Here is a 12,791-nt window from a genome sequence, read left to right as displayed (position 1 = left end):
GGGTGGAAGGTGGTACACTAGAGGCAGAGGCAGATCCCAGCATGGCAGCAGGGAGAAGGCCTTTGGCAAGTAGCTTGGCCTTACGATCCCTAAGAGCCCTAGGGTTAAAACCTGAACAGACAGCACATTGAGTGGACAAATGTGTCACTCCTAAGCAAATCACACAGTGTGACCATCGGCCAGGGAAAGCTTATGGCCACACTCTGTACAATTTTTAAAAACAGGCTTTGGCTGGTCAGCCATAGTCCTGCACTCCAAGGTACAAGCACTACCTCTCCAAAAAACACACACAGGTAGGGGAAGGGCAGGCCTAACTACTACTATATACAAAACCTTTTTAACACAGACGACCAAATGAGATACTACACAAGGGGAGGAAGGGAAATCTTACTCAAGCACACCTAGATATCAGCAAAAATTACTACTTACTATCCCTGAGCTCAGAGCAAAGGAGACCACGATGCACACTACTGGCGCGGCAAACGAGATCTGAGGGAAGATAGGAGAAAGTAGGGCATTATGGGTAAGGGGAGGAGCTCGGAGCTTGGAGCAGATGCTAGAAAAAAAGTTGCCAGCTCAGATCCGATATGGATCCGTATACCCACAGGTTGCAGATAAAATGAAGTTAACTACTTCAGATCTAATGTTACAGTATGTACATCACTTTTATACCTTACGTGATCCAATCTATCAGCTTCAACACTAGAAACAAGTCTCCAGCATCAAACTTGGATGGCATCACGATTTTTTTGAAAAAGGTTACAGAAGTAACTGTACATTCAGCTGGAGCTACAGTTACAGAAGTAACTGTAGCTCCAGCTGAATGTACAGTAGATTTGACTAGCAACGTTTTATTAACACATTAATAGGCACACACACACATACAAAAATTCTGTCTGAAAGGCACCTGGACATGATTATCTTAGATGGTGCTCTGATAATTTCGAGCCTTATAACTGCAACTTTTTCAAAATTGCAAAAAAGTGAATCTCATACTTATTTTCTCTACTTTCATATTTTCTGTCCCAATTTGTTAGATGTGAAAAAGACAAGAGTGTTTATTTTTTGTTCTAAGTAAAAGAGTTGCTAACAGTGAACAGGGAGGCTCTTAAAAGCAAGTACACCTCCCAATATGAATACTGAAAGAATACAGGAAGGTTTACTGACTGGCTAAAATTAATTCCTTTTGCTATATTGCACACAAAATTTGGTTTTCTGCATGAAAACACCCTATCTTTATGAAACACAACATATACAAAGGTTTAGAATAAAGACCTCCAATCTCAAATTCTTTTGAATGAATTAACTGCCATCAGGAAAATTGTCTTTTTAAGAACCACTTATTTGTATGTTCACAAGAAGGCAGTGCCAATTTTGTTTTCCTAGCATAAAGTCCAAATTCCATAGAAAAAAGATATCACTGAAGGGAAGTCTAAGCAAGAAAGCCCCTCTCAGAAAAGCTTTACATACATTTCAGGATACCAAGAAAGAGGAATTCCTTCACGAAAGCTAGAAATGTCTGCTAAATGAACTATGTGAAGATTAGATGATCTGTGTTCAAGGATATTAACTAAGTGCAGAACTGGCAGAAAAGGAGCTGAAAAATCTAGGTTTTCCCCAGATTACTTTTGAATATTTTCTTGGTGGGCGACTTACTGGATGCTTTAACAATATTGACATCCCAAAAAAGTATGATGGGTTCCTGTCTATCAGAGGACTGAAGAAACCATGCAGTTAAGTTTGATCAGCCTTGTTGGATGGATGACATGAGGGACTATGCAAGGTCTAAGAAGCTTTAACAAATAAGGCCACAGCAGAAGAAACCATACCTGTCTTGGGAGCAATGGAATCATTAGGATGACAGTGACAGCAGTGGAATCATAAGAATGACAATAGCCTTGTGCATTTTAGATTTATGCAAAAGCTTATTTAGGAGAAATAGGGGAAATGTGTAGAGGACACCTGGGGGCCACCTCTGGACCATAGTATCCTAGGGAGTCTGTACCTGTGGGAAAAGCTCACATCATTCACTCCAGAGCTGATCTAACTTGGAATATGCATTGCTATTCCAAACAGGTGTGCAGCTATGACTTGTTGCTTCTTAACAGATGTGGTAGGACTCAATTCCACATTGCTCATCAATGTACCAAATTGCTTCCAGGTTATCAGAATGGATGTTGATCACTTTATAAGGAAGGTCTTGTACGGCCTACAACAGTAGGGGGTACATCCTCATTACCAGGACAAAGATGTGCTAAGATTCCACTCATGATTATATTCCCTGGACTATCTGCCCCAAACAATACTCTTGCCACGCTATATGGTGGCAGTCACATTAGGGGAGGGAGGTGCAGAGAGAAAAAGTGTGCTGTTGACGCCAATAAAAATGTTGATGACAAACCTTTGAGATACATGAAAAAGAGACAGGATGTGTAATTTTGTTTCCATTGAACATTGAGTACCCAAGGGAGGGTCTTTACTATCATTAGATCCAGCACCTTGTGGCAGAGACAGGTTGTCACCCTGGAAGCAGAGAGAAGCAAAATACAATACTGAAGATGAAAAATAGTCTTTGCATCCAGGTAGCATCTGATCAATGTCTGTATTTGTGAGGGCTCCAGCTGGGACTTCACAATGTTTAATGAAATCCCCATTGATATGAATAGTTGTAGCATGTTATCTCTTACTCAAATCAGTGAAACCTTTGTTGCAGCTGCTAGGAAACAGTCATCCAGATAAGAGAAATGGCTACACCCTTCAACCGGAGGTAAGCTGTGATGGTTGCAATGCATTTTGGTAAAAAATCTGTGGGAATGTGATAAGAACCTTGAATATATAAGGAAGGACACTTGGATTTTTTTTTTTTTTTTGCTGTTGCTGTTTTTTGAAAGGTTTGCTATATCATATCTAATTTAGCTACATCCATTTGATGGAGTGGAGCATCTTTGAGAGTTAAGCAGGTGAGCCTTGGAGGGATTAAAAAGGGATGCAGCTGCCTCTGGACACGCTCTCTCATCCATCTATTCCGTGCAACAGCTTGCTAAGCAAGAAGGTGCGGGGAGATTCCACCCACCTACTGTCTAGAGGGTGGAACAGTTAGCATAGTCATCAGGTATTCTGCAACTGTCCACTAGGGATAGGACTGCACAATCCCACGTTCTAAGGACTGCATTTGCCTCTAGGGTAGCATCCATTCTTGAAGCCTCCACATCCCCATTGATTTCTTCCAGAAAGCTATTCAAAAGGGAGCTGCTGTTTTATCTGAAGTACAAGTTTAGATACTCCTCAGATTAAGAGGAAAGGTTCTCTGAGAAGTGGACAGCTTCACTGCATTTTCTTCTCTTGCTCCTTTTCTGAACAGAGGCACGAACAACCATCATAAGTGCTTGTGAAAGATGCTTTCAGTACAATTTCAGTAGGTATGATGATGAATGGTTATGCCTAGCAGCATGCATTGCTACATTACCTGCATTATGCAACAGTCCCATGGACACAGCGAAACAATGGCCAAAATAGCCATCTAGTATACTAACTTTCATTATCATGTTCCCATGGGGAAGCTTATTCTATGTCTCAAGGGTATTCACAGCCAAATCACATTAAGACACTTGACACAGTACATTAAAAAAAAGATGCTTGCTGTATATACATACTTGCTGAAATAGTCCAATGCCCAAAACATCGTGCTCAGGATGATCTGCTGGACTCTTTCTGTAAGGTGGTGGTCACTACAATGGAGTTAGCTAAATGGTCCTTACTTCAACAATTACAGTCCTTGAAAGCCAAGACTGTCCTGTCTGATAGCCTTTGAACAGCTGCAACACATCTGCCTCTTGCGAAGTGTGCTGCATGACCAGAGAAACCATGCAGCCTGCAGGGTGTGCAAATCAAGAAGTGACTTGGCCAGAGCAGAAAGGATCTGCAGTACCCATTCTTCCAGTGAGGGTGGGTTATATGGCTATGACTCCTGCTGGTACATTAAATTTCAAGACCATCCCAAATTTGGGATCAAAGAAGGGATTAGTATCCAGCAATGGGGAGTCTGTAGAAGAAGTCCACATGCTTCCTTTTGCAACTCCTCTTTCAGAACACTCATAGGATCATAGAAAGTTACTAGGCTATTGGCCCTGAGGCCCTTACAAGCCTAGCCAAGAATTTAGCCCATGTTCCAACATTCAGCACCCTATGCCACTGTCCAGAAGAGAGACAGGTGGAATCTCAGGGGTGCATTTTCTGTTCCCCATCCAGTTATCCAGGTTGCGCTTAAAAAGGGTTAATGAGGTACTCTGCTTGACTTGGAGAGGGAGTCTATTCCACAAAAGGGGGAGTCTCTGGGATACAAATCTGTCCCATCAACAAGTTCCTACTGATGTCACAGACCAGGTTGGGGTCACTTGTGCGGGTTACTAGAGTTGAGCTTGACTTGCGGATATGCAACAGTCCCATCAATGTGGGGTCTGAGATTGCTTTGTATGCCAGACAGAGGTCACCTCTGACGAGTCTGTAGGAGACTGACTAGAGGGACACAGCCTTTAGCCTACCTATGTAGGGTAGATGCTTGAGTCCCTGGATTCTCCTGGTGAGGAACCTCTATGGTCTCTCCAGTTGCTGCATGTGCTTTGTGACGTACATGCCGAAAGGGGCACTGACCTCAGTAATGGGTCTTGTAAGGGAAGGATACAGGGACGTTATGACCACCTTGTCCCTGGATGAGATACCATTACTGATGAGATGGGCCATGTAGAAAGCTCTGTACAACAAAGGCAATATGGCGGTCAAAAGACAGATTGCTATCAACCTGGGTGCCAAAGTCTCTCATGACTGATCACGTGATTAGGACCTTAATACTAATGTGATAATTTGTGGGGATGTCACTCTCCCCAAAGGGGATGATGATGCATTCTTTGGCATTCAGTTTGAGGCCATGTTTCTGGCACCAGTCATCTGTTTGGGTGAGAGCCTCTTTGAGGATGTCCACATCACTAGGGGAATTGATGACAGCACTCAGCTTGCAGCCATCTGCAAACTTGGTAACCCGTAGCCCACTAGTTTTGTCCTGCACCTCAGAAAAATATATCCCAGAGGCCCCAAGACCAATCCCTGGGGTACACTGCTTGTTATGGGTCTACTGCTTGAGGTGGCTTCTCCTGTTTTGACTAGGAAGGTTTCATCAGCGAGCCAGTTTGCTACCCATTTTGTAACATATGGTTTGATGCCTAGTAGAGAGAGTTTATCTATTATACCCAAGTGGGGAATAGTATCGAAGGCTTTGGCCAGGTCAAGGTAGGCAGTGTGCAGTCTTCCCCTCATCCATTGCTTTGCTGACTGTCTCAAAGATGTCAACCAAATTTAACAGGCATGACCTCCCCTTGACAAAAACAAACTGTGTGGGATTGAGTGTTTGCAGGTTGCCAATGTCCTTGTTAATGAGGTCCATGGCAATCCGCTCCATGGCCTTGCAGATCACGCTAGTTAGGCTGATGGGTCTATAATTTCCTGGACCGGTGGAAGCTCCACCTTTGTGCAAAGGGATGACAGTGGCTGTCCACCACTTGGCTGGGACAAAGCCGGTACTTAGGCTTTGGTTGAATAGGGTGTCTAATGGTGCTGCAAGTTCCTCTGCAAGTTCCTGCCCGAGTTCATGTAGGATGCAGTCTGTGATGTTATTGGGTCCCATGGAGGCTGTATTTTTTGCCTTTGAGAGGGCAGTGATGACCTGCTCCCTAGAGATAAGGGAAGGGAGGCAGGTACTGGGGTTGTCCTGATTTACTGATGGGAAGGACTGAGGGGTGAAGTTTTTACTGAACCTGTCTGCCATCAGGTTGGCTATATCGACAGCGTTTGTGCATGTGGTGTCCTTGACCACCAGTTCTAAGCAAATCTGGGTGCTTCCTTTGAGATTGTGGACATATGTGAAGAAAGCCTTATGACTGTCTTTAGTAGATGTGGCCAGTTTGGACTTGAAGTTTGCTTTGGAGGATTTTACTACTGCTTTTATTTGCTTCTTCAGCCTAAGGAGAGATTGCTTCCAATTAGGCGTGTGCTCCTTCTTGGTCCTGGACAGCAATTTTTTCCTTTTATTACAGAGTTTATTTATTGCAAATGTTCACCAGACAGGTTTACTCTTCCTTGAGGAGGAGGAGAAGGAGGAGAATTCTGTCCTGTCGGGTATTCCTGATTTCATGCAGCTACATAAACGCTCGTATAGTGCTCTGGTGTAGGTTTGGACATGTGTCAGTTCCTAAAGAGGGGGTGTGGCCTGTTTACATCTTCCCTCACAAAGTTGTAGTCAATTTTGGAAAAGTTTTTTGTTTGACCCTAGCTGGGGGGGAGTTGGAGGAGTTGGTGACTTCGAAAGTGACCACTTTGTGGTTGGATCTTACCATGGATGACGACACTGTAGGGATGTTGCAGTGGTTACTCATGTTGGTTAATAACAGTCCAACATATTTTCACCTCCTGTGGGGGTGTCGCCGACTGGTCCAAGGCATATGCATTGACTAAATCAAGGAATCTCTGGGCATTTGTGTTTTGGCATGAGTATTTCTTCCAATCTATGGTTGGATAGTTAAAATCGCCCAGGATCAGGGTAAAGGGTTGAATCTTGACAGATTTGAAGAGGTCCAGATAGGTGGAGTGGGCATCTTTGGTCAAAGTTGGAGGCCTATAGATAGTTATGATTTGAACAGGTGTATTGTCAATTGTTAACTGCACCTGGAGTGTTTTCTGTGCGCCATACTGTTTTGGCCAGCCTGGACGTGTGTATGTCTTGTATGTATTGCAACTCCACCTCTTTTTGCTTTGCTGCCCACAGTTCGGGGTCTGGATATATGAGAGGATGAGTAACCTGGTATGGCTGGAGTGCTCTCCGGAGCTTTGAACCAGGTTTCTATGACTGCACAACTGTCAGCATCTTCCAGGGTTAAAGAATGCTTGCAATGAGTGCAGTTTTATGTTTAGACATCTAGAGTTTAGCATGTCTTTTAATTTACATTTTGATGAAATTTTCATGTTGGTAGTTTTGACCGCATAGCATTGCCTAAAAAAGGCACTATGGGGAAGGCAAGAACCTTTGCCAGGAGTCTGAAGCCAAAGGGAGACGGATGCAGGCCATCTCTGGCAAAGCATCATGGTTTGTCAATCATGTCAATCATGTCATTCCAGTCTGTCAGGTACTGGGATCCCCTTGGAATGACACCAGAAACTAAGCCAATCATTAAAGTCAATCATTTTCTGTTTGTACTAAGGCATCATTCTGGGTCATGGTAGAATGCTGCTTAAAGTTAGGAACATACCTACCTGGGACACATTAAGCAAGCTCAAACATGTCTTTCTTCATATAGTCAAGGAAGGTATGTCTCAAATCATTTATGCTAACATGGACTATGACAGGGACATAACAGTACCTGTTGAGAGACTTGAGTGCATGGGTGATGCAGCAGATGACGGCACCTGACATACTAACTGTGAATTTCTCCTTATCCAGCCTGATGAGGGGCACATCTCTGTCTCACAAAGGCGTCTACTATGACTAATATGTTGGGTTTATGTTTAGGCCTTAGTGGCTGTAAGACGCAGGTTTGTGGACTGTGTGTGGCGTGTGCTGGGCAGTGGAGTTTGCGCATGTTTTTGCCTCGGAGGTCTCTTTTGGTAGGATATGTTTTTGTTGAGGACCTCTGCGTATGTGGGGGTGTGTTGTGTAGGTGTGGGTGGTATTTGAGGTGCCGTGTTTGTGTTGACAACCTTCTCACTGCCAGATATACTGGCTTGTGGAGGTTGAGAGCAATGACTCTAGGTGCTTGATGTAACAGCATCTCTCTCAAATTGTGTTCCTAGGTGGTAGTAGAAGAGGGTTTTCCGTCTACATGACAGTTGCTACACTGTCTCAGGATGCCTATTATCAACCACACTGGCAAGAGAAAATGTAGGAAACTGTCTATCCATATTTGTCAGAAACTGAGAGAGAGAGCTAAGAGGGTAAAGGGTGGATGGTCTAAGAGTAGTACTACTAGGTGAGCACACAAGTGCCACTAAGGGAAAATTTGTAGCTGGAATACCTCAAAAAGGGTTAAAACTGTGCAGCAGCAAACCTGTATCTAGACTATGCTACTTAAATTAAGGGTAATAACACAGTAAGAAACTCACAAAGAAGACCAGCTTAACCACTTACGGACAAAAGAACAGAACTCACAGTATGAAAAAATACCGTTGAACAGTAACAAAATGCAGTTAAACAGTAATGAAGTGCAGTAGATAGCAATGAAATACAGTTAATCAGTAAATTGCTTTAAAACAGTGCAAATGTGATAAATTAGCTCACACTCACAACACTAAAAAACAGCTCAAATAAAGCAGCAATTCAGTAAAATACTGTCATCAATTTAATAAGACTACTGACAAGCAGTAATAAATGTGGCAAACTAAATACAGTTGAACTCCTTAGCACAAGCAGCAAAATGAAGTAGGAAGACATACTTTTTTTTATAAGTAGAAAGTGAGGAGACAGAAGATAATTCAAGGTTGAGAAGCTAAAGGGGTGGGGCCTTCACAACTTATCTCACTGTACACAGTAGAATGAGCTGATGTAATGGGACTGGGAGAAGTGCCCAATATGAAATTTATACTAGAGGCAGGCAACTCAAAATCACAAGCTTTAATACCACAACAGCAATGGGGCAGGTGGGTGGGATACACAAGATCAAAACAGAGGTAAGGACTGAATTCGCCAAGTCTAAAAAACAGTTGCACAGTTTAAACAGATATGCAGCAACTGTTTTAGTAAATCAGAAGTGCAGAAAACAGATGACAATAAGCACTCATCTTTTCCAGTCTCATAGCAGAGCAATGGCAGAAGGCTTAACTCACTGCAACTTTGAGCAAACAAGTACAAACTGGTTTAAACACTGGCTAGTTAAAGCACAGAAACTGGACAGCCAAATTATTCAATAAAAAAAAAACATAGCCTTGCAGTTATGATTCTAGCTAGATCAGACCAGACTGAATTCCCCCTCCTACAAAGAAACAGCTAGGCCTCTCTAAACAAAAGATTGCACTACAAGCTCCAAAGGTCACAAACTCATAGAGAACTTGCTTGACTGAAAGGAACAGGGATTTATTTATTGTGTGAGCACCTTGGTCCAAGGACCTTTTTTCCAGGTATGGCCTGGGCCAAGAAGGTACATTTATACTTCTACACCTAACAATTACTGAAGGTGATGAATGGTGATAGGTAAAGATTTTCTGATGTGTACATAACATGCAAAGTATAACTGCAATAACAGAAGTTTAGGCTGTCAAACATAGCGGACACAACTTTTGGGAGTACAGACAAAAATACAGAGGACAGTGAAGCACCACACACACAAAATAAATATCATATAATGGTAAAATTGAAATGCACAAATACTAAATCTGGTAAAAAAAAAACCCTCTGGTAATATGAAAGGGCTAGGAAAGAGAGATGAGAGGAATTGCGAGGGTAGTGATGATAGTGATAAGTTAGGAGGTTAATGAAGTAAAAAGATTAGAAAAGGTTTAATGAAAAAGAAGCATGAAAAATAGAGTAAGGGGGGAGTAAGGGACATGAAAGGAAGTTTAGTAGTGGTGGGGGTGTGTATTATCAACTGTTGTCATAGCAAACATATTGGACTTCCTCTTTGCTATGCCTTTTAACAGGTTTTCAAAAAGCATGAATGTAGTGCCAATAGGTTTTGAGGTACTTCAGGTTCATTATTTTGGTGCTACCTTAGCAAAAGTTTTTGCTGTTTTGACCTAACTTGTTAGGTAATCTATAAGGTAATCATTAATCATTTGTGTTCTTTAGATATCATGTGCTTCTAAAGTGAAAGTATTGTGCAGCTTAAAAGTAAGGACATTAAGAATGAATGCTGCACTTCCACTGGTAACCAGACAGATTTAAAAATGGTAAGACAATACGATGTACAAAAATGAAGCTCAGGATTCTATTTTCTGTTCTTTGGAGGAGATATGTTTTGATGAGATGTTGTGGACAATGACTGGGGGGGGGGTATTCCAGACCTGGTAATAGGACACTGATGGCAATTGCCTGCCTTATGAATCTGTGCCATATATTGCTTTCCTACAAATGCAGTGTCTTTCTGCTCTTCTGGGATAATGGATAAGGATGCCAGAGTGAGACACATCTTGGAGTGAAGCCAAGAGCATTGCCAAGTACAGAAGGCTCTAAGCCAGCCACTGGGGTTACCTGTTATCACATCCTTTCCCTGGGATGCTGACACTGAAAAACATGGTACAAAATAAACATGCAAACTCTTCAATATCAAATCCAAAAAGGGTACTGTCAAAGGAGTAACTACAACTGGACACAGAGAGCAATGTCTGCATAGAGAACAATTTCAGTGCTGAGGTGTCAAATGCCAGTGTTTTTGACAATGTTAGTGCACCACCAAAAAGGTAGTGGTTAAAATTGACTCTGACTTGTGGAGGCTGATAACCTGAGCCCAAGTAACCTTCAGTAATAAAAGCATCAAAACCAAGCTCACTGGTACAAAAGATGGATTCAGCAGGGAGACAATGGATGGCAATAGCACCTGGGTAGGACTTGGTAACAGGAGTATCAGTGAAGAAGCACCCAGTGCTTAGATAAAGCTCAAGGAAGGGGCAAAAAGACAGCAGACAGGAAAGTCTTCTCTTGCTACACTGGAAGCAGGAGAAGAAGAGAAGATACCGCATCTCAATTTGTGCCATAAATAGTGCTCTCATAGTCTTTTTTCCTATCTACAATAATTAAGGGGCTACGGAAAGATGTGGAGGGAAAAAACAGACATGGATGAAAATGGTCCAGACTCCAAATATTTTGACAGCTCATTCTCACAACAGAAACAGCTAACTCTTATTAGTATAAGGATCTGGATTAGCAAAGCATCAAATTACAAGAACGCAAAAAGTAGACTGTTCCTAAGATGCGCCACTGTGAGAGTCATTAGGAGGGGGGGAACTCTACATGGGGCAACTTCAGTGCTGAAGTGAAAGTTCACCCAGACTCCTCTACCTCCACATGTCCTATTATTTTTCTTTTTTTCTCATTTTTAAAGTACAAGGTTTAGAAGATACCAAATCTTTTGAGAATTAATTTGTTACACCTTTTACACAATGTGCAAGATTCAAACTTAACACAAATATCACTGCTTGCATCTGGATGTTTCACCCCAGGACACAACACAAAAAGCATGTGTGTTTATGAGGTGGAAACCAATGTCTATACATGGTTCACGTATCCTAAGGCCTTTCCATAGTCACAAACGGCCAATAGCTGAAATCCATAACTATTTAAACCGACCCCCTCCAAAAAAAAAAAAAAAACTTTAGCAGAAACAATTTAACAGGTTGTAAATTAGAGAAGCAAAAGTACTAATCAACACGATGGCCTAACCAGGAGTACAGAAGAAACAATATTTTGAAATAAGGTATGGAATTTAGCAAAGATGAGAATCATAAAAGATATAAAAGTAAAGCTCTGACCTGAAAGTCAACATTTTGGTTTAAAATACGCCCTCTCAGAAAACATCCAATGAAAATCACTGTTAAGTGAGCTTGACAGTACCTTTCAATGCTGACTTAAATGTGTGAAATAAAATCTGTGTGGTGCAGTGCATTATGGGAATTAAGGGAGGAAATTCATAAACTTGGGAATCTGAAAACTTCCCATGTGACTGCTGCCTGTGGCTACTCCTATGGAGAAGTCTACAAAGTGGATCATTTAAGATTATACCTTCTGTTGTGTCCAATTTCTGAACCTTAATGCTACATGCAGTTCATTCGTACAGAAAACATACAGTTAATAACTAAAACAATTTTGTTTTTACCTAAAGGTTGAGACCAGCCAAGTCGAGCTGCAGTGTCAGGAGGCATATCATCAATCGTTATCTCAAAGTACCAAGATCCTTTACGTACACCATGAGAAGCTCGCACCATCGAGTAACCTTTCTCGCCTGTTACTGTTAGTCTGTCATCAGAAATCTTCAACTGAGGAGCTGAAAACAGGAAAATAATATGTATTCTATAGAAAATTTAGAAAAATATAATACTCAAGATATTCTAAAGCAATACTTTTGCTTCTAGTTTTAGTAACCAAAAAAATACTAGCTTTTTATTTGATCTGCTGGGGTTATCTTCAACATCAATTAGCATTTGACATCTTTTTCCACAAACTCCTACTAGGAAAGACTGATACACCACAATATGCATGCCAAGGCACCTAGTACTGACTACATAAAGGAGGTCAGTATCACTGCCTGCCAATTCATCACATTGATATTAACAAGCATCTATATGCAAATCAAGAACAATGAAGATTTGCCATACCACTGTTAACAAGATATATACAAGAACATACCTGCCTAGTAGACTCTGTTGTAGAGGGATAAAGCACTGATTATGTCCTAGGTAATCCAGATAACATAAATGGATTGAGTGCTGGAACAGCTGACAGGAGATGGAAGAGAAATATTCCAGCTTACTCCAATCAAAACGAATTTGTGAGAGTGTGCTGTAGCATTGCTATATCAAACCCACTGCAACAGACTGCTAATTAGTAGCACAGAGATGTCAGAAGATGTAAAGTTGGGCTGGGGTAACAGAGATGCATCACTGCATTGACAGGATGATTTTTTTCACAATACATGCAGGCACACCATCTGGCAGTATCAATTAACATGCAAGTGGGAGAGAGCATACTTCTGCAGAAAAACTACCCACCCTCTCCAACCAAGACGGCATCCACAGGAGGCCCAACAAGGGTTTATGGGGTG

At 41.8% G+C, this 12,791-nt stretch overlaps 1 protein-coding gene across 1 annotated transcript in view; it reads right to left on the bottom strand.

Annotated features, from left to right (window-relative positions):
- Window positions 1-12,791, bottom strand: part of ASH2L (ASH2 like, histone lysine methyltransferase complex subunit) — a 658,852-nt gene that overhangs the window by 255,657 nt on the left and 390,404 nt on the right. The window contains exon 10 of the mRNA XM_044082241.1: window positions 11,847-12,014. Within this exon, the coding sequence (XP_043938176.1) occupies window positions 11,847-12,014 (168 nt within the window). The remainder of the gene's footprint in view (window positions 1-11,846; window positions 12,015-12,791) is intronic.

The sequence above is a fragment of the Protopterus annectens genome, chromosome 9.part0 (genome assembly GCF_019279795.1).
Source record: "Protopterus annectens isolate FY-2018-M chromosome 9.part0, PAN1.0, whole genome shotgun sequence".
NCBI classification, from domain to species: Eukaryota; Metazoa; Chordata; order Ceratodontiformes; family Protopteridae; genus Protopterus; species Protopterus annectens.
Note: the sequence above shows the minus strand (reverse complement) of the source record. Positions and strands in the feature narration are given on the sequence as shown.